The sequence below is a fragment of the Podarcis raffonei genome, chromosome 7 (genome assembly GCF_027172205.1).
Source record: "Podarcis raffonei isolate rPodRaf1 chromosome 7, rPodRaf1.pri, whole genome shotgun sequence".
In the NCBI taxonomy this organism is placed as follows: domain Eukaryota; kingdom Metazoa; phylum Chordata; class Lepidosauria; order Squamata; family Lacertidae; genus Podarcis; species Podarcis raffonei.
The window spans coordinates 4,487,035-4,509,167 of NC_070608.1; the positions used below are offsets into that span (position 1 = coordinate 4,487,035).

Genomic DNA, 22,133 nt, shown 5'->3' on the forward strand with positions numbered 1-22,133 from the left:
ATCAACTCTTACCATCCTTAGCAAAGAATCTGTGGGATTCTTTGTGGAAAGTCAGGACTGTTTAAAGTGGTGTGATGCCACTTTAAATGTAGGCTAAAGGAACAACAGTGATTTTAAAGGAACAAGAAAATATGAAGCTTCTCCATATATAGGAATAATTGAAACTTAGGGATTCTAACCTATACAGTCCTGCACAATCGTGAATGTGAAGGTTAGAGGGGCAACAGGGAGGCTGCCTTTGTCCAGGAACTGCATGATTAAAAACTGCAACCCCCATGTTGTGTCAGCAACTTCCAGTTTATCTTTCCTACAAGTGGTAAAACATCACAACGTCCAGCTGTGTCCTGGCTGTGCTTTGTCGCACCGTTGTGCAGGTCCCCTCTGCAGAACAAACTCTTTCTTGTGACACTGTGCTATGTGATTAATTCCTGCTGCTCCATTGCCAGTCAGGAGCAAACACAAAACCCTCCACTCAGTGAACATCCAATAGCTTGCATCGGAAGTGCAGGTAGATCAAAAACTTCTCCACAGGGAACTTTCAGCTTGAATTTTTGTTGTTGTTCTTGCTGGTCAGCTCATTATTTCCCAGGACTTCTAAAAGCTATTCGCGCGTTCATTATTTCCCAGAACTTTTTTTAAACTATGCACACAGCCCATATTCGATCCTATGAGATGTAGGGATAGCCACCAACTTGAAGGGCCTTTAACAAGGCTTAGACTAATTCACAGAGGAAAAGGCTTTAAGTGCCTACTAGCGATAAGGTCTACCTCCAAAGTCAGAGCCTCTGAAAAACACTTGCCTGGACTCACAAGTGTGGAGTGCTGTTACATCCAGGTCCTGGTTGTGGACTTCCCATTGGGGCATCTGATTGGCCACTGTGAGAATAGGATGCTGGAATAGATGGACCATTAGCCTGAAGCAGCAGGCTCTTCATAGAATTGTAGAGTTGGAAGGGACCCTGAGTTGGAAGTCCAACCTTCTGCAAAACAGGAATATGCAGCTATCCCATATGGGGAGCAAACCTGCACCCTTGGTGTTATCAGCATCGCACTAAGGAAGAGCTCGGAAACATGGCTTGAGTGATAAGCAACAGTGAAGAGAAGTGGTTGGGTGTGTGGAGGAGCATAAATGTTGGCATCACTGAAGCCCTGCAGACCTTCCAATGCCCTGACCAGCCAATTCAAAGTGTTGGTGGTGATCTATAAAGCCCTAAATGGCCTCAGCTCAGTATACCTGAAGGAGCGTCTCCACCCCCATCATCCAGCCCGCACACTGAGGTCCAGCTCCAAGGGCCTTCTGGCAGTTCCCTCATTGTGAGAAGCCAAATTACAGGGAACCAGGCAGAGGGCCTTCTCGGTAGTGACGTCTGCCCTGTGGAACGCCCTCCCATCAGATGTCAAAGAAATAAGCAACTACCAGACTTTTAGAAGACATCTGAAGGCAGCCCTGTTTATATTGTTTGATGCTTTATCGTGCTTTTAATATTCTGTTGGGAGCCGCCCAGAGTGGCTAGGGAAACCCAGCCAGATGGGCGGGTTATAAATAATAATAATAATAATAATAATAATAATAATAATAATAATAAGTAGTAGTAGTAGTAGTAGTAGTAGTAGTATTGTAGCTCTGCACTTCCCCACACATCCCAAGATATTTCATCAACCTCAGACCTCCCATGGTGAACATACAACCATCAGAACTCATATCAAAATATCCAATTCCAAATGCACGTGTCAAATAGAGCATTTTTAAATATATCAAAATTCCAGAGGTCAGCTGTGGGTAGACTGCAATATTGTTTTGATCCACCCAGTGTTGCATCGGATTGACTCCATTTTCCTTCCTCGCAGATTTAATTTCAGCTGGTTCTCGTCTCTTTGTTTTCCTCCGAGCACTAGGGAATCTGCCACCTGGACATCCAGAGTCCCTAAACTCGATTCTGACAATCCTGCTGGGCTGTTCTCTTTGGAGTTCCCCGTGAGCATCTGCTCCTCTTTGCAACCATGCCAACATTTTGCTTTGGGAAGCTGCTGCAAAATCTGGGCTGTCTGCTAGTCACGCCTCACAAAGAATATTCAGGTTCCATAGTGCAGAGAGAGATAATACTCTTGCCAGGTAAAAGAACATTAAGAAGAGTCTGGATCAGGCCAATCATGTAGTCCAGCATCCCCATACATGTGCGTGCTCTCTCTTAGCATAACAGAAAAAGGAAACTTGGAAAGTGTATAAGACTTAACTAAACTATCAATATCATTTGAATCATGTTTCTTGAGATGGGAAGAGGCTGGGACTCCCTGTAGGAATAACTGCCCCACCAAGTCTCAACTAAAACCCAGAGGAAGACTTGGGGCTCTGAAAGAACTTAAAAGATAAAGGGACCCCTGACCATTAGGTCCAGTCATGGCTGACTCTGGGGTTGCGGCGCTGATCTTGCTTTATTAGTCGAGGGAGCCGGCGTACAGCTTCCAGGTCATTCTGCTATCATAGTTGCGAACCAGGTGCCTCAATGGGAAACCATCAAGCAGAAATCCACAAGAGATATCTAATAAACATCAGGAAGGCAGCTACAGTATTGGCATTTAGGCATCTGCTTAAAGGTAAAAAATGGTAAAGGACTCCTGGACAGTAAGTCCGGTCAAAGGTGCATATGGGGTTGCGCTGCTCATCTCGATTTCAGGCCAAGGGAGCCGACATTTGTCCACAGACAGCTTTCCGGGTCATGTGGCAGTATGACTAAACTGCTTCTGGCACAACGGAACACTGCGATGGAAACCAGAGCGCACAGAAATGCCATTTACCTTCCTGCCGGAGCGGCACCTATTTATCTACTCGCACTGGCATGCTTTCAAGCTGTTAGGTTGGCAGAAGCTGGGGCAGAGCAACAGGAGCTCACCCCGTCATGGGGATTCGAACTGCCAACCTTCTGATCGGCAAGACCAAGAGGCTCAGTGGTTTAGACCACAGCGCCACCCGCATCCTGCTTAAAACTCATTGATTTGCCCAGGCTTTCCCCCGAGGGGTGCTCCAGAAATATTGACGAATTAAGCCAATCAGCTGATTTGTGGTGCATTTTGTATTCATTTTAGGGATGTAATTTTATTGTTGCTTTTATACCGTTCACGAGAATATTTTAGGCTGCTCGGTGGTTTGCGGTACAGAGATTTTTGCAAATAAATAAAGCAAGCAAAATATGTGTGCCTTGAAATGTGAGAGGAAAGAAGGGAGGGAGGGAGGGAGGGAAGAAAGAAGGAAACTGTTACTCACTAGTTCATTGTGCCGTACCCCTTGGCTTTCGTGAATCCCACAGAGATGGCCACCACTAAGGCAGGTAGGCCTAAACGGAATAAAGCAAAACAGGCAAACAGTTATGGTTAGAGTCATTTGCAAATGGCCCTTTGCAGTAAGCAATCAGTCTGCTTGCCTTGGGGTGAATGGAACCCAGAATTCTCCCCTAAGACGGAGGCTCCTTTTACTAAGAACATAAGAGATATACTGGATCCGGCCAATGGCCCAGCCAGTTCAACATCTTGTTCTCACGGTGGACAACCAGGTGACCATGGGAAGCCTGCAATTGGGACCTGAGTACCAGAACATCTTTTCCACTTGTGATTTCCAGCAACTGCCATCCAGAAACATAATCACCATGGACAGCAGCCATCGACAGTCTACCCTCCACTATCATCCTTGTAACACAGAGAGATAGCAACATACAACCAAACAATTGTAGAGTTGGAAGGGACCCCGAGGGATCCAGTCCAACCTTCTGCGATGCAGGAATCTTCTGTCCAATGATCCTGAGATTAAAGAGACTCATGGTTTTACTGGCTGAGCTATTCTTCACTTTCCTGCTGGAAAAAACCCGTTGATTAAGCTGAGAGTCCTTAGGGGCCAATAAAAAAGCACGATTTTGGACCTCTTTGGTCTGATTTTATTTCATTTGCAAGGAAGGAGGAACATGGCCAAAACCCACCCTGGCCTATGAATGAATGTGGTTGATATAGACTAAGGGTAAAGGTAAAGGTACCCCCTGACCATTAGGTCCAGTCGTGGACGACTCTGGGGTTGCGCACTCATCTCGCTCTATAGGCCGAGGGAGCTGGCGTTTGTCCGCAGACAGCTTCCGGGTCATGTGGCCAGCATGACTAAGCTGCTTCTGGCAAACCAGAGGAGCGCACGGAAATGCCGTTTTACCTTCCCGCCAGAGTGGGACTACTTGAACTTGACATGCTTTCAAACTGCTAGGTTGGCAGGAGCAGGGACCGAGCAACGGGAGCTCACGCCGTCGCGGGGATTCGAACCGCCGACCTTCCAATCGGCAAGCCCTAGGCTCTGTGGTTTAGACCACAGCACCACCCGTGTCCCATATAGACTCAGGGTATTAACCATTATATGTTATAAATAGTTCTACTCACTACCTTCCTTGCAATTACATACCTATGGTTTATGTATGTTGGTTTAATTTCACGGCTGTATTTGTTCGACAGTGGTCTCTAATTGTATGTGGACTGTGTTTATGGTCACCAGATCCTGTTTGATAACACTGTATTTTGCAGAATCTTGTATAGTCTCTCACTTTTTTTGGAAATTAATGAAACTGCCACTATTTCTTATTAAATTAACATCACAAAAAATTCATCTACAGCATTTGCTGTTTGCTGTACAGTGAAGCCAGACACACCTTTGTGGGGAGAAAATTCTACAACAGAAAATGCCCCCTCTCTTGCTGGACCAACACCCCCTGAACATTTGAGGAAGGTGGAACTACCAAGACAACTGCCAACTTCTAAAGGAGGTGGGTCACTCCCTCTGCTGATCGCAACACCCAGGAAGGTCTGTAGGGATTCCACACACACCCCCCATTAAGTGATGGAGAATTTTCAAACAAAAGTGAGATAAATCTTCAGCATTGCACTAATATTGACAAATATTATTTTTGGGGGTTGTTGTTTAGTCGTGTCTGACTCTTTGTGACCCCATGGACCAGAGCACGCCAGGCACTCCTGTCTTCCACTTCCACCCGCAGTTTGGTCAAACTCATGTTGGTCGCTTCGAGAACACTTTCGAGAACATTTTTAGGGTAGGGGTACTGAAATCATTGTTAGTTCATACCAATGTACAAGGAAGTACAGTCATGCCTCAGGTTACAGACGCTTTAGGTTGCGTTTTTTTCAGGTTGCGGAAACCTGGAAGTACCGGAAGGGGTTACTCCTGGGTTTCGGCGGTCGCACATGTGCAGAAGTGCTAAATTGCGCTTTGCGCATGCGCAGACACACCAAATCGCAACCTGCGCATGTGCAGATGGGCCGCTGTGGGTTGCGGATGCTGCGGGTTGTTGACGTGCATCCAGCACGGATCACGTCCGCAACCCGAGAGTCCACTGTAACAGTCTAAGAGAGGGTATGAGAAGGAGTTGGGGCGAAATCTGTTGCTTCCTTCAAGAAGATTAAAATAATATTAAACCTGGATCCAGAATTTTGCCTGCATTTCATGAGTGGTGAAACTGGGAGGGCAACATTTTGCCAAATGTTCTCCAGGGGTAGACTGAAATTCTTCGACAGGAGGGCCTCAGAAATGAAAACTTTCATGCAAGTATCATAAAAAACTTTCATTTCTGTTCAGTCTTTGCAAATTCTCTTGTTATGGTCACCCCTCCTCATTGCTTCTCGCCTGCACCCTGCAATTTTGCATGAAGGACTCTCTGCATCCAGTTCTTGCATCGAGGTGGCCTACTTTGAGGGACTTACAAACCGCTAACCCCTATTCTCTGGTACTTGTGGCTGTGTATCAGATGGAACTGCCTCCCTCCTCACCTAAGGAGACCTCAGGCATCTCTTAAGCCCCATCCCCTTGAGTCACTCGTGGATCAATCTATCTCACTGCTAAAGATGGGCAAATCCCATTAGGAGTCAGAGAGACATTGCTTGCCGGGCTGGGCTTAGCATCCCAATGACAAAAGCCCTCGCTCATTACAGACGCAATGGGATTTGAGGCAGATTTTCCTCAAGGTGTTAGGCACATTTGAGCCGGTGGCTGCCATGCCCACTGGTCCTTCTTAAGGATAGCACCACACGTAATTCCCAGCAAGGGAGATTGCTTTAATGGTGTTCCAAGGTGACCTGTCAGTCCAGAAGCAGGAGGCTTTGTTTCTGCTGAGATAGGAAGATCCTATGTGAGGCCAAAGAAACAAGCCTTAAAGCAGAGGGAGGAACACACAGGCACACACATCGCAAATCTCGTAGCACTTTAAAGGCAGTTCTTTCTGACGGCACAAGTTTTTGTGGACTAAGAAACGATGCATCAGAAAAAAGTGGACCCTAGTCCACGAAAGCTTCTGCCACAATGAAGCCGATGGGCTTTAAGGTGCTACATGACTGCTGCAACCAAACAAGGACACATCTGTACCACAGTAAATCCACAACTTGTGCACATTCAGTTTTAGGTGCATGGCCAAACATGTAAAAAAGGGGTGTGTGCTGGGGTTCCAGAAAAAATACTTTGGCAATCCCATCTTCCATTGAACACAGTGTGTTTTGACTATACCAGCAACAACTGATTTGCATAGGGGTAATGTTCCTGCCCCCCACATGTGTGGATGGACTGTGCATAAGCCTGCCCTGCCCCTCCCACCCCCTTTTCTGTCTACTTCTGGGTTGCCACAATGGGCGCATGCACAGTTGTGCATCTATTGGATGCATATCAATCAGCCATTGCCTGCACACGATTTTGGCTTTGGGAGTGATCGATGGAGCGTACCCACCACGTAAGTCATGGACTTACTGTATATATCTACAGTACTAAGATACCACTTGGTTTCCCCTGAAGAATCCTGGGAACTATACTTTGTTGAGAATGCTCCATCCTCTGTCTGTATGTCCCCCCTCTGTTGTGTATGTGTGCTTGCCTGCCTGCCTGGTGGACGCACCTGTGATCTGCACATGTGTGTAGTGGCTGACTGCTCAGAGATGCCACAGGCATGCAGTTGGCCTCTGTGAGACCAAGATGCTGGACTTGATGGGACACCAGCTTGATCCAGCAGGGCTCTCCTTATGGCTTCACGATGTATGGGACTAGTAGAGGTGGTTCCCCACTTTATGGAATTTCCCTTGGAGGTGCACCAAAGTCAGAACCTGAGCATTTTGGGGAGACCCTATCAAGATCTTCCTTCCATTCTTCCTTCCTTCATTTGGAACACACCTTACATTAAGTTCATAGCACAGAATACAACATCTCAGTAGATGCAAGGCTTTAAGTATAGCTACCTAAGTCAAGCCCTCAGAATGGGAATGCCGGTGGTGCTGTGGTCTAAACCACAGAGCCTAGGACTTGCCGATCAGAAGGTTGGCAGTTCGAATCCCCACGATGGGGTGAGCTCCTGTTGCTCGGTCCCTGCTCCTGCCAACTTAGCAGTTCGAAAGGACGTCAAAGTGCAAGTAGTTAAATAGGTACCGCTCTGTCGGGAAGGTAAACGGAATTTCCGTGCGCTGCTCTGGTTTGCCAGAAGCGGCTTAGTCATGCTGGCCACATGACCCGGAAGCTGTACGGCGGCTCCTTTGGCCAATAAAGTGAGATGAGCGCTGCAACCCCAGAGTTGTTCGCGACTGGACCTAACGGTCAGGGGTCCCTTTACCTTTACCTAAGTCAGGCCCTCAGAATGGGGGTGGATGGAATGGAAGATCAAACAAATGTCTATCACTTTCTCAAAGATGCTCACAGAATCATAGAGTCAGAGGGGACCAAGAAGATCATTCTAGCCAGCCCCCTGCAATGCAGGAATATGCAGCTGTCCCGTAAAGGAACTGAACCTGAGACTTGGTGTTATCAGCTCTAACTAACTGAGCCATCCACAAATATTCTGACTTAGTTCTCCCAGAAACTCAAGGACAGCGTAGCTCAATGCACCCGATACAGAGGCTCGATAAATTGTTAACAGGGCTGATGATTCAGAGCTCACTCTCTGCTGCCAAGCTTTTAAAAGGATATTAAATGACAATTAAACTGGGATTACACAAGGTAAGACTAAAAGCAAATAAATTAAAGTCATTTGAGTCAATAAAGCTCGGCGATAGTAAACAGAGGATCTCTCGGGAGAGAAGATCTTGACTTGGAGAGCAGTTCTACACATAACATTGAGCGAGGTGGTAGAAATTGGGTCTCTACCAATTCTAACTGCAGGGGAGAGTGGGCTTAGTTTTTTTGTGCTTCCCCATGCAAGAAAACAAACAGACAAAGCAAAAGCTAAACTCAAACAAAATGGAAAAAGCTACCTCACTCCATGTCACAAAGCGGTGCATTCCAACTCTACAATTCTATGATCCTATGATCAGAAAGAGACTTATGATTGGCTTTTCCTTAACAATTATAATTATTAATATTTATTTACTGTGTTTATATCACAATTTTCCAAGGAGCTAAATGTGGTGCACATCCCTTCCCAGGTTTCTCCTAATAACAACCCTGTGAGGTAGGCTATGCTACAGGTGAGTAAATGGCCCAAGTGGGAATTTGAACCCGGGTCGCCTGGGTCCTAGTCCAACACTACCCCACACTGATTTCCCCCCTCCTTAATATGCTGTTTTTCTCAATGTATGCAGTCCTGGTAGGGAGTTTTTAACAAGGGGGAGCATTACAAAAATGCAACCGTCTTTTCGCTTTAAGAAGATCAAGAACTCTGTCAGCCCGTCTTCCAACTCTTTCTACTTCACTTAAAGAGTGTCTCCCAGATTTAAAATGAGTGCCAAGCTGAACATTTCTCTGCTAATATTTTGGATTTTTTTTTTCCATCCAAGACCATTGAATAAGGCAAACTAGATCATCATCATCAGTAATATATACTGCTTAATATGCAAAATCCCTAAGCGGTTTACCTAAAACACTGCAAGATGATTTAAAAGATAAAAAATGTACCGTATTTTTCGTCCTATAGGACGCACTTTTCCCCCTCCAAAAATGAAGGGGAAATGTGTGTGCGTCCTATGGGGCGAATGCAGGCTTTCGCTGAAGCCTGGAGAGCGAGAGGGGTCGGTACGTACCGACCCCTCTCGCTCTCCAGGCTTCGCGCAGCTCTCCGCAAGCCATGGGAGCCCGCGCTGGGCTCCTGCGGCTTGCGGAGAGTTGCCTGCATGCTGAAGCCTGGGCGCGCTGAGCTCAGCGTGCCCAGACTTTGCGCGGCTCTCCGCAAGGTGCGGGAACCCAGCGCTGGGCTCCCGCGGCTTGCGGAGAGTTGCCTGTTCTGGGGTCGGGGGTCGGGGGAAGCTCGGGCTTCCCCCGCCCCAGCCCCGTGCCTGGGGGAAAAATAATTCCCCCCCCTTTATTTCCCCCCTAAAAAACTAGGTGCGCCTTATGGGACAGTGCGTCCTATAGGGCGAAAAATACGGTATATACAACATTTAAAAACAAAAGCACAAAAGAAATACACCAGTTAAAACAGAGAAACCATAAAGTAAACATTCAGCTAGATGTCAGTGAATAATAAAACAGAACACTGTGATACTTGCTTACGGTAGTTAGATAGGAGGATTTTAAAGCTTGCCACTGTTTCTGCCTCAAGAACAGCTAATGGAAGAATATTTGACCATTGGCCATGTTGACTGGGGCATGTTAGCTGGAGTGCCTCAAATTCCCCATCCATGGTTTAAAATATACTTTCTGAATCTTCCATACCATATGTATGTGTGCGTTGGAATAGCTGCCACTATCCTCCCCACACCCATTCGCCCAGGAACGATGCTTGGTATTTTAGAAGATGCAAAATGGTGGCCAGGCATTTGCATGGCCTTCCCATCATCCTTTGGGGGTGGGGAAGGGCAAGATTACAAAGTTAACCACCATCACATGACACAGATGCTGTTGTCACTTCTGGAGGCAGCAAAACAAAGGAGGGGCACCTTCCAGAATATTTGCTATTGCTAATGGAGTCCCACACCCAGGAGAAACTGCTGCAAGAGTTTCTCCTTTACCTGGAAAAATCCCTCCCACCCTGATTTCACTGCCTACAAGTAGGGTGGAAATGGTCAACTGCGCCACTTACGCTGATGCATAATTTCTGTTAGGTTAATTATCAGTAAGGCCGGTGTTACGTACGCAAGAACGCAACTCGATCACAGAAGTGGTAAGGAGCAGTTAAGGGGGAAACAAATGTCTAAAGGTAAAAAAAGTAAAGGTAAAGGACCTCTGGACGGTTAAGTCCAGTCAAAGGTGACCATGGGCTTGCGGCACTCATTTCACTTTCAGGCCGAGGGAGCTGGCGTTTGTCCACAGAAAGCTTTCTGGGTCATGTGGCCAGCAGGACAAAACCGCTTCTGGTGCAACGGAACACCATGATGGAAACCAGAGCACATGGAAATACCATTTACCTTCCCGCCACAGCGGTACCTATTTATCTACTTGCACTGGCATGCTTTTGAACTGGTAGGTTGGCAGGAGCTGGGGCAGAGCAACGGGAGCTCACCCCGTCACAGAGATTCAAACCAGTGACCTTCTGATCGGCAAGCCCAAGAGGCTCAGTGGTTTAGACCACAGCACTACCTGCGTCCTCTCTAATGACTGAAGGATAACATGAAAAGGGTACAAGGAGGGAGCTACAGAAATGCTTTTTAAAAAGGGGGCTAAGTGTTTCCAAGAACTGTGGTTGCAGTGGGCGACTTGGGGCTCTCAAATTTCAGCAGTGCCCTGTGTGGCACACCCTGCCTCTCACAATCCATTCTGCAGCATTGCATGTGGTGCTCTGCAGTGTGGTGCCAAGTCGCTGTATCCTAAAACCACCCCTGGTGGTTGGATGGAAAGATGGTAGAGCAATGAGTTGGCAGAAGGTGCTTGGGGAAGAGGATGGAACAGCCAAGGTGACACATTTTGCCTATAGAGAGCGTATCCTTATGGAAAGCTTTCGGTCCAGTAACACATTATTGAACAAGGTCTCACTAACTGGGAATTGACTGTGAGCCTTTGTATTTGAATCCCCAAGGGAAATTTTTCCCACAACACATGTCTCTTGAGAGAGAAAATATTCTGCTTCACACTCATGGGAAGTTTCCGTTTTCCTACTGGCTAGGATGAGTCCCAGAGCAGGACATGGCCCCAAATGTCCTCCATTCAATCCTCTAATATCTTTCCGTGTGAAGGGTGAAACAGATCCTTTTAAATTCTCAGAGGAGTTCCACTCAAATCAACACCACCCTGGGGAAATCCAAGAGGTTAAAGGATTACCTAGCTCAGGGCCAAGCAAGCAGCAGGCGGCCACAGTGAAGCTGACTTTGTAACTTTGGTCACAGCCAGAGGTGCAGAAAGAAAGAATTTCCCTTAGGGATTGAGGGGTGGGGGGCAATTCAGCTCGGTTTTCATTTTAATGCAAAGCTACACTTCTGAAAATAATATGCAAACCGAACTGCAGCTACCCTTTGAAGTTTAGCAAATTGAGTTGACCCGTTTCCCAACCAAGAAAAAGTGTGCAGAACTGTGCATATTGGGGAAGTGTGCATTAAAAAATCATACATTATTGAAAATCTACAAAACACACTACATTGTGAAAAATTGCCAGATTCCTATGGAAAGTCCATCAGCCGGACCTGAGTGCAACAACACTCTTCCCACTTGTGATTCTCAGCAACTGAGAATATCAGGAGGAATCTTGAAATGCATCTGCTCAGAAGTTTAATCACTTACCTTTTAGATCTTTTTGGCTTCTATGTTTGCTTGACCAGAACAGGACATGCATTGAAACTGTGTTCAGTGGAATGTATGAACAAGCCAAATTTTCCCCTCAAAGAAGAAGTGTGCAACAGGTGCCCCAATTCTTCTCTGCTTTGAATTGAAATCTGAACCAGGGAATAATCTCCAGTTCTCCTCTCACCCACACAGCCCCCAAATCCTTTTATAAAGTAGTTATGCTGCTGAACTTGCAGTGATGTGACTATTCAGAGGCATTTTGTCAGGTTACACAGATTGTGGTATGAGCCACAAAGTAACTAGTCACACACTTGAACGTCATCTGTTTTGTAATCTCCCTCCCTTCGCTTACATTTTTTATTCCACAGCTCAAAGTGGCATACATGGTTCTCTCTGCCTCCTCATTTTATCCACAGAACAACCCTGTAAGGCAGGTTAGACTGTCCCAGGATTGTTGGTTTCTGTTTATGCCACTGTGCAGTGCTTGGAGTCACAAGACTCTGTTTTGAATACCAGACATTCCAGACTGTTGGAAGTCTCACGGAAGACAGGAGACGGATGTGATGTTACTGGTTTCCTGTTCCTTTGTTTTCTAGTTGCTCTCTGCCTTTCACAGAGAGAGCATATATATTTCTTTTCTGTCTGCGTAGTTAGAAATAAAACCTAGCAATGTAGCTCAAACTTCTCGTCTCTTCTGCTGCTTTGATACTCTGCTGAATGGGGAATGTGCCTGGGGCCTTATCAAAGGCTCAGGTCATTAATCATCGTCGGAGGAGATTCCGAAGGCTTGACCGGAGGAGTAGCTCGGTCGTAGCGGAGATTCCGACAAGGATAACCCAGCAAGCTTCATGGGTAAGTGGGGATTCGAAGTTCAGTCTATGAGGGCCTTGTCCAACACCCTAACCATTACACCACTGATCTAGCTATCCAGGAAGTGGGAGGAGCAACCTGAAATGCTTACTGTCTTTTTAAGAGCGACCCGGGAACCAGCACCACTCTGAACACAACATGCACTGTGGCAGAACAATCCCACCTGTGTAGATGAGGATAGATTTCTCAAGTCAGCTGTTCGGCCTCCGCATCTGAGCAATCCGTCCCACTGGAGCAATTGCACAGTCAACCCATGCCGCAATAATATCCATATGTATTGCAACAGTTTTGCACTGGGGATTTGAATTTAAAATTTACAGGAAAGTGGAACTTTCTGCAGCTACACCGAGATGTGAAGCCGGCTGCATTCCCAATCATTTCCTTAAGGAAAACTAATGGTACTGAATTCTAAATTCCATGCTCAAGCAACGTTTGAAAAGATCAACCCCAAACCAAGTGAGCATCCCAGCAGCAAAACAAGCCATGCTTCTCTTTGCTGGCACATAGAAAGATGCCTGATACTGAGAAACACCATAATGGGGAATTTCCATAATGGGAAAGAACAGCTGCTTTGCATGTAGAATGTCCCAGGTTCAGTCCCCAGCATCTATCACTGAGTTGCAACCCTTCTCCTGATTTTCCTTCTCAAAATGAATTCAAACAGAGATTAAATGAATACGGGTGTGTGTGGTGTTATTTCAGTTTCATGTATCAAAACCAGTGTCTTCTGGGTTCCACGCCTTAACACTGCAATATAGAATTTGGAATTCTGAGCAGAGGAACCCCTTTTCAGCATGGTTCAAATCCACCCATCTGAGCTTCAGCTGATGCTCAGCACTGGGTGCATTTGTTGAAGGGTGTGTTTGCTTCCCCCCCCCTTCCCAGCTCCAGGTTTGACCAAGGGATCCTCACCCCATCCAAGACACAGGAAGCGTTTGCGGATGATGCGGTTTCGCAGCCTGCCCGTCACAGCCATGTAAGATTGCCAGGCTTCGGTCAGCACCCAGCAGAAGGAAGAAAGGAAGAAAAAGTGAAGGAAGGCAGCCACCAAGGTGCATATCACCTGGAAAAGTGTGAGAGAGAAATGACATGTGTAAGGAGAAGGAGGAGAAAGTCAAGGGCAACAGACAGCTGGACCATAAGAGGTAAAGCAAGGGTCAGCAAACTTTTTCAGCAGGGGGCCGGTCCACTGTCCCTGAGACCTTGTCAGGGGCCGGATTATATTTTGAAAAATAAAATAAAAATGAACGAATTCCTATGGCCCACAAATAACCCAGAGATGCATTTTAAATAAAAGCACACATTCTACTCATGTAAAAACACCAGGCAGGCCCCACAAATCACCCAGAGATGCATTTTTAATAAAAGGACACATTCTACTCATGTGAAAACACGCTGATTCCCAGACCTTCTGCGGGCCGGATTTAGAAGGCGATTGGGCCGGATCTGGCCCCCGGGCCTTAGTTTGCCTACCCATGAGGTAAAGGGACAGTATGCCACAATAACTTCTTAGGCCGAGTCTCTTGTTTATGTATTTTTTAAACACACACACACAAACCAAACAAGCCATTTTTATATAACAAAAAAAAAAAACAGACAAAAACCACTATCTGACCCCCCTCCCAGTGTTTTAACAGGTTGCTTTTACGCTTGCTTTTAGATTTGTAAGCCGTTTTGAGCAACACATTCCTGGAGTGGAAATGTGGGGTGGAAGTTCTAAAAATAATACAAGCTGGCAGCAGGAATGGCGAGTGTCGGCGGAGGGCTGGTGCCAAGCCATTATGAGCCGAGCCAAATCTCAGCGGAGGCTTGGCTCAGCTCGAAATGGCTGAGGGATTTCTGAACCGAGGAGTCTGAATTATGAATGCTCCCTTTCTGAACTTTGCTGCTGTCACTATCTAGGTTTCCCCGAGGGCTGCCAGCTGGCTCTGCCTGCATTAGAATATATAAAGATGAGGCCTATTGGAAGGAACTCTTACTTCGGACTTCCCAGACGAGTGATGGCGAAAGGGAAGATACTGATATACACTTTATTACATATATAGGAGAAGAAGAAGGGCAGGTAATTGCCTTCCACTCCCTGTTCAATAATAATAATAATAATAATAATAATAATAATAATAATAATAATAATTTATTGTTTATACCCCACCCATCTGGCTGAGTTTCCCCAGGCACTCTGGGCAGCTGTCCAGTTAAAAACAGGACAGCGTTAAATATTAAAAACCTCCCTGAACAGGGCTGCCTTCAGATGTCTTTTAAAGATAGGATAGCTGCTTATTTCCTTCACATCTGAAGGGTGTTCCACAGGGTGGGCGCCACTACCGAGAAGGCCCTCTGTCTGGTTCCCTGTAACCTCACTTCTCGCAATGAGGGAACTGCCAGAAGGCCCTCGGCGCTGGATCTCAGTGTCCTCATTAGCTAAAATGGGATGTAAGGCTTTGGCATTGAGGAGGAAACTTGTTAGAGATGCACACTCACTTTGGGTCAAGTCAAAGGCAGCCCAGTCTATGCATGAGCCTCTGGGATCCCTGCCTACAAAACATCTAATATGTGAGTATTTGGTTTGAAACAGATTCATAGAACAGAATCATAGAAACGTAGATTCTGGAAGAGACCCTGACGATCATCTAGTATGCAGCTCTCCCATACGGGGATCAAACCTGCAACCTTGGTGTTATCAGCACCATGCTCTAACCAACTGAGCTATCCTACTGGTATCAATACTAAACCAGCTCCAACCCAAACATTCTGGCTTAGGCAGTGGCTGCAGCCGTGACTCCTTCCCTGGGATTCTAACCCATCGAGGCCCTTTCCCTTCTGCCTTCAGTAGCAAAACCTTTTCTTGTCCTTTGAAGCAGGCGGCAATGCTTGGCCAAGCGTGATTTAATAATCAAAAAGGCTGCCAAGCTGCAGCGGAGAGAGAGCGAGAGAGAGATTGGCTAGGCGGGCGCCTTTCTTCTTCATCATCCCTTTTGTCTAATGTGACCAGGAGCAAAAATATGCATCTTTTAAATGTACTGCTTTCATCTTCAAAGGCTCTCATAAATGCAGAGAGGGGAACTATTCACTAGGGGTGCACACAGGTGGAAAATGTGTGTGTGTGTTTGTCAGGGGAGCAGGGACGCCATAAAGACACAGAGAAATGGAAGTTGGAACAAGAGCAAAAGCACTGCTAGCTGCTAAAGAGAACTCTACACCAGTTGGTAGTTTTAATGCCCCCCCCCCTCTCTCTCACACACACACGAATTAATCCAGAATGTAGCAGTTAGACTGGTGACTGGGAGTGGCTGCTGAGACCACATAACACCGGTCCTGAGAGATCTGCATTGGCTCCCAGTACGTTTCTGAGCAGAATTCAAAGTGTTGGTGCTGACCTTTAAAGCCCTAAACAGCCTCGGCCCAGTAGACCTGAAGGAGCGTCTCCACCCCCATCGTTCAGCCCGGACACTGAGGTCCAGCGCTGAGGGCCTTCTGGTGGTTCCCTCATTGTGAGAAGTGATGTCACAGGGAACCAGACAGAGGGCCTTCTCGGTAGTGGCGCCTGCCCTGTGGAACGCCCTCCCACCAGATGTCAAAGAGAAAAACAACTACCAGACTTTTAGAAGACATCTGAAGGCAGCCCTGTTTAGGGAAGTTTTTATTGTTTGATGCTTTATTGTGTTTTTAATATTCTGTTTGGAGCCGCCCAGAGCAGCTGGGGAAACTCAGCCAGATGGGCAGGGTATAAATAATAAATTATTATTATTATTATTATTATTATTATTATTATTATTATTATTATTATTATCCATAGGGGAGCAGGAGCAATGTGAACTGCATTGAAGGAAGTGGGCAGGACTCTTCATTCCTCTTCTCTCCAGGTATCTTCATCTTACGGAAAAAAATCTCCCTACAAAAATCCATTGACAGAAATAAAAAATGAAGCAACCCTTTTGCTTGATCACCTTCAATTACGTCTTTATCCTTCTGTCTCTACTTTAGTGCCACTTTCCCCAAATCAAGATGAGTCATTAATCTGATTGCTTTGATGAAGACCTGTTCGCTTGGGAGAAGCTGGTGGCAGATCTGCCCTACCAGCTATTTCTCACTTTTAGATCGATGGTGATTGACAGATTTCATTGAGAGCTGTCCATAATTTGAATGCCTTCAAAAGAAGTTGGCATAACTGTCTGATACGGAGTTCAGAATATTTTATTTATTTATTTCACTCATATCCCACCTTTTCTTCCAAGGAGCTTGAGGTGGTCACATGGTTCTCCCGCTCCTTATTTAATCCTCGCAACAACCATGTGAGGTGGGTTAGGCTGAGAGGGAGTGACAGGCTCAAGGTCACCCAGGGAGCTTCATGGTCGAGCAAGGATTTGAACCCGAGTATCCCAGTTCCTAGTCCAACACTCTAATCACTACCTAACATTGCCTGTTTGCTCAGCTTGTGCCTGGCTTTTCTTCCTTTGCAGCTGAGAATTTAAATCGACCCAATCTGCACATCACATTAAACCGTTGTTTAAAACAAACCATGGTTTAATGCTGATGTATTAAACTATACTTTGATGTGACCTGCAAACCTGGTCGTTGTTACTTCTGCTGTTATTTTGTTGGTCAATTTGCTCCTAATGGATGACACTGGAAATGCAGCAAGCTTAAGAAAAGTCAAAGGGTTAGTCTTTCTGTCCGTAACTGACCTCTGGAACGTATAACCACAAAAATGCTGAAGCAGTGAGCATTGATGGGCAGGATTCACCTAATGTGTCCTAGCAGCAGAAGCTCTAAACAAGGAATTCTGCTCACACGATGGGACTTAACCCCTTCTCCTCCCATCACGTGTCTCTCACTCTCTCCCAAAAAGTTGTTCTGGGGGGATCAGGAGAACCCCCAGAACAGCATTCAGGGAGAGGAGAAAGGGGATCATTCCATCTGGCAAGCTGAAACTGCCTTTGACTAATTAAACAATCTTTTTGGGGGGGTTACAGGTAGGTAGCCGTGTTGGTCTGCCATAGTCGAAACAAAATAAAAAAAAATCATTCCAGTAGCACTTTAGAGACCAACTAAGTTTGTTATGGGTATGAGCTTTCATGTGCATGTTCACTTCTATTGTTTTTGTTTGGCACAATGGTGTGTATTTTGTGTGTGTGTGTTTTGTATTGTAAACTGCCCTGTGCTCATCGAATGAAGGGTGGTATAGAGACTGATTGAATGAATGAATAAATGAATGAATGATGCTATCCACTTAGCGTGATGTTGAATTCCATCCAATGTCTCGTAAATGGGAGTAAAATATTTTGTGGAGGCAGATGGCTCCTAACCACGGTAGCCAAAAACAGCTACTTCCATGTGCAGTAACTGACTGCTAAATTATTTTAAACACAGTGCCCTTTCTAGGCTCCCAAGTTGCAGTCTGGCCATGCACAGATAGGATGGGGATGTTGCGTCCTACAGAGCAGGGCCAGGACCAGAAAAGTCTGATAGTCCTGTCAAGGCTAGTGGTAGTCCAAATTTGGTAGTCCAGTCCAGTTTGGTGCTGCCAGATCCAGCATACATCTCCTCCTCCCTCCTCCTCAGTTGCCCAACTGTCCTGCTTTTTGACAGCCTTAGAATATTTGGGTTGGGGAGATTTGGGGCTACCTCAACATATTTCAGCCAAATCCCATATGGGCCCATATGGGCCCAGTTCAGTTTGAAATCCAGGCAGAGCACAGCCCTGATATTCACCACCAACTCCATTCTTGCAGACACTACCCAGGCCTTGAATCTGCATCAACTTAAGGACTGCTTTGCAAGATCATTTTTCTCTTCTTCTTCTTTTGCCTGTGTGTCCACAATAGCTATTGTTCAAAGGTATGCCGTTAAAGTACATGGAGGTTCGATTGAGCTCTAATGGCTCATAGACCTTCTCCAAATTTCTCCAAAACATGCTTAAAAGCCATTCAAAAGCTTCCACAATATTTGGAATATGCTCCCTCCTATTTACCTACCTAGGCAATGCGTGTGGGTTAGGGTTTCTTAATTAAGGTCAGCAACTTGCTCCAGGCTTGGTGTATGAAAGGGGTGCTATGGAAGAGCAGAACATTTATTAAGTGGAACATTCTCCTCTGCCTCCCTTTGGTCAATCTGTCTTTTTGAATTTGAGAGATAGAAACCACTGAACCTCACAAACTGGTCCTGTTCTTGCAGGAAAGTGCCAAGGGGACTGGGGCGGTGGGAGTCAGAGAGAGCTAACTCTAGGCAGAAACTCAAAATGCATCACAGCTGAAGTCTTTCTCCTTATTCTTCTTAGAAACAGTAAAGATGCTCCCCGGATTCTCAAAGGTGATACATGTGTAATTTTACCATTCAGTGGTACGTTCAGAGAACGAAAGAATGAGCCGAAGGAAAGCAAATGAATGTCTCTCCCTGGGAGTTCAGCTATCGTATCTAACAGCAAGAACAAAAAACCTGGGCAAATTCCTACCTTATTCCGGGTCTGGGTTTGCCCAATCAGGATGAGAGCGTTGGAAGATATGATGGAGAGGCAGAAGTTGATAAGGATGACGGAACGTTCGGAACGGATGTACCTACAGAAGACGAAGAAAAAGGTAGACAGAAGGACAGAGTCTTAGATCCATGATCTGCAAATTGTCAAAAGGCTGGTCATGGGAATGGGGAAATCTGCCAAATTCAATTTCACTCAATGCCCCATTTTTCTGATCTTAAATTCTCCACATTTTTTTGAAAAAGGACCTCATGAAAATCCTTCTAGTGAGAACTCCTTGTGCACATTTTGTACGCACCTTTACATGGTATACACTTTCTTGGAAAGCAGTTTCTCCTAATGCAATGCTGTTTAATGCGCACTGTGGCCACCTAGTACATGCATCTCTGCACACATTACTAGGCTGGATCACTGCACTACAAAATTTGGAGAAATACGAATTTTGAAAGAAGCCTGTGTTTCAGTCTGCATATCCTATTGGAAAGTGGAAATGAGGTTGTTATACCTTTAGACGATGAACTGAATTGAATTCCCCTGCACCATCTCTGGCTGTGACCCTCATGGGATCTGTTAGCTTACAGACCCAATTCAAGGTGCCGCTGTGGATTAAACCACAGAGCTTAGGGCTTGCCGATCAGATGGTTGGCATTTCGAATCCCCGTGATGGGGTGAGCTCCCGTTCCTCGGTCCCAGCTCCTGCCAACCTAGCAGTTGAAAGCACGTCAAAGTGCAAGTAGATAAATAGGTACCGCTCCAGTGGGAAGGTAAATGGCATTTCCGTGCACTGTTCTGGTTCACCAGAAGCGGCTTAGTCATGCTGGCCACATGACCCGGAAGCTGTAAGCCGGCTCCCTCGGCCAATAAAGCGAGATGAGCGCCACAACTCCAGAGTCGTCCGCGGCTGGACCTAATGGTCGGGGGTCCCTTTACCTTTAACTTAAGCAAGGACCATCTCCTTCCTTACAGACACACCCAGAGATTAAGATAGGCAGAGGGTGCCTTCTTGGTAGCTTTGCTGCCTTCCATAGCATTGTGGCTGGCAGCTTAGGGGAGAGTTCTCTCTGAGGCAGCTCCCAAAATATGGAATGCACCTACAGCGAGGAGGCAAGGTGGCACGTTCCTGTTTTGCCTCAAGCAGCGAAGTGGGAGGTGCCACCTCTGGATATAGAGGACCTCATCTTGGTTTCAAGGCACAATGCTGGATGATTTTCAGTTCCTTTCAAGCCCCACATTTCTGTTTGTTCTGTCCTACTAAGGGTTGGCAGCTGGTGGACCTCGGGCCAAATCCGGCTGCAGGAAAGCAGCCAGCTGGTCTACCAACTCAAGGAAGTTGTTCCTGATACTGGCTTGAGTTGACAGCTGCCGCCGCCACCACCACCACAAAATTACAGCCAGTGTAATTTCAGCAGGACTTCAGGGAGGAGAGGGAATGGAAACTGCACAGTTGTGCCATGTTGTGCTTTTGGGGGCAAACACACAGAGGGAGCTGCCACAGCACAGGAAGGCTGGGGCAAACTGACTCCTTCCCCCAATGTAACCCCTTAATGTTACATGGAATATATAGTGTCAAACCAGCTAAAATGGCATTATATGCAAAATATTGTGTTTCAATTAGCTTTCTGCTGTGTGAATGGGCATGTGAATGACTTTTATGGTTGTGGGTTGTATTCAATGCTCTGTGGGCACAGTTCTGCAGGTGCAATGGGACTTCAGTTTCCTCTCCTCTCCTCTCCCTACACTTCCTTAACCCTCCAGAACTGATTCCGTGGGTGCACAGGAAGCGGGAGGGGGCCAGATAACAGGAAGAGGAAGCTCCATTTACACATGAAACCCATTGCACCAGCAGAGCTGCAGTACTGGATAGAGCCCGACCTTATTATTATGTGCATCAATGACATGTTGCTTGCAAAACAACAACAAACTAACGAATAGTCTGGAGGGGCCCGTAAATGGAAGCAAATTATCTATATTTTGCTATACAGTGGTACCTCTGGATACGAACGGGATCCTTTCTGGAGCCCTGTTTGCATCCTGAAGTAAACGCAACCCGCGTCTGCGCGTGCATGGGCCGCGATTCGCTGCTTCTGCGAATGCGCTTGATGTCATTTTGAACGTCTGCGCATGCGCAAGCGGTGAAACCCGGAAGTAACGCCTTCCTCGGAGCGCAACCCAAAAGCGCTCAACCTGAAGCAACTTCAATCCGAGGTATGACTGTACTGAAAAAAAGGACTTTTGTAAGTTATAATAGACAGCGATTAAGTAAGCCACCCAGAGTGGCTGGGGAAACCCAGCCAGATGGGTGGGTGAGGTCTTCTCCTTCTCCTTCTCCTTCTCCTTCTCCTTCTCCTTCTCCTCCTCCTCCTCCTCCTCCTCCTCCTCCTCCTCCTCCTCCTCCAGTGCATAGTTAAACTATGGAACACATTCCCACAGGAGGCAGTGAAGACCACCAACCTTTTTAAAAAGATTAGACAAATTCATGGAGAGGGCTATCAATGGCTACCGGGCACGATGGCTCTGCTCTGGCTCCACAGCTGGAGTCAGCAACACTTCTGAATTCCAGATGTTGGAAACCATGTGAGGGGACAGAATCCTGCTTGCTGGTTGGCCACTGTGAGAATAGGATGCTGGACCAGTGGGCCACTGGCCTAATCCAGCAGGGACTTTTTATGTTACTGGGTTTCAGCTCGGCTTGCTGGGTCACATGTGATTCACCATTCCAAATGAAACCATTATCCTACCTAGATGTATAAGGGATCTAGACACACATGAATGTGTGTGCGCGCACACACACACTCACACACACAGAGGAATCCACTCCCCATCCCCCACCCCAAAGATCCTTGCCTCTCTGCTGCCTCTCTGCTATTTGTCACTGCTGGAAGCATGTCCGCGGTCCCCTGGGTCTGGACATAGATCAATCCGAAGAAACGGTGTCAGCGGGTTAAGCTTCCCGCTGGCTGTAAGCCTAGAGGAGGCTGCAAAGTGGCAAAGGCTGCAAAACCTCAGATTATTAAAACGTGAGATTGTAGCTCAGCCAGCCAGCGGCCAGTTGCAACTAGGATCCAGGGCAGTGACAGATGCGTGCTGCTCTGAGCTGGAAGCCCTCGGAAATATTGGCTGCGGAACTGAAGA

The 22,133-nt window shown here is 46.5% G+C and overlaps 1 protein-coding gene across 3 annotated transcripts in view; it reads right to left on the reverse strand.

Moving 5' to 3' along the window:
* Positions 1-22,133, reverse strand: part of ADGRB1 (adhesion G protein-coupled receptor B1) — a 394,399-nt gene that overhangs the window by 50,712 nt on the left and 321,554 nt on the right. For all 3 annotated transcript variants that reach the window (XM_053395177.1, XM_053395176.1, XM_053395178.1), the window contains exons 20-22: positions 18,981-19,083; positions 13,442-13,592; positions 3,263-3,332 (exon numbers count right to left, since the gene is read on the reverse strand). In XM_053395177.1, the coding sequence (XP_053251152.1) occupies positions 3,263-3,332; positions 13,442-13,592; positions 18,981-19,083 (324 nt within the window). The remainder of the gene's footprint in view (positions 1-3,262; positions 3,333-13,441; positions 13,593-18,980; positions 19,084-22,133) is intronic.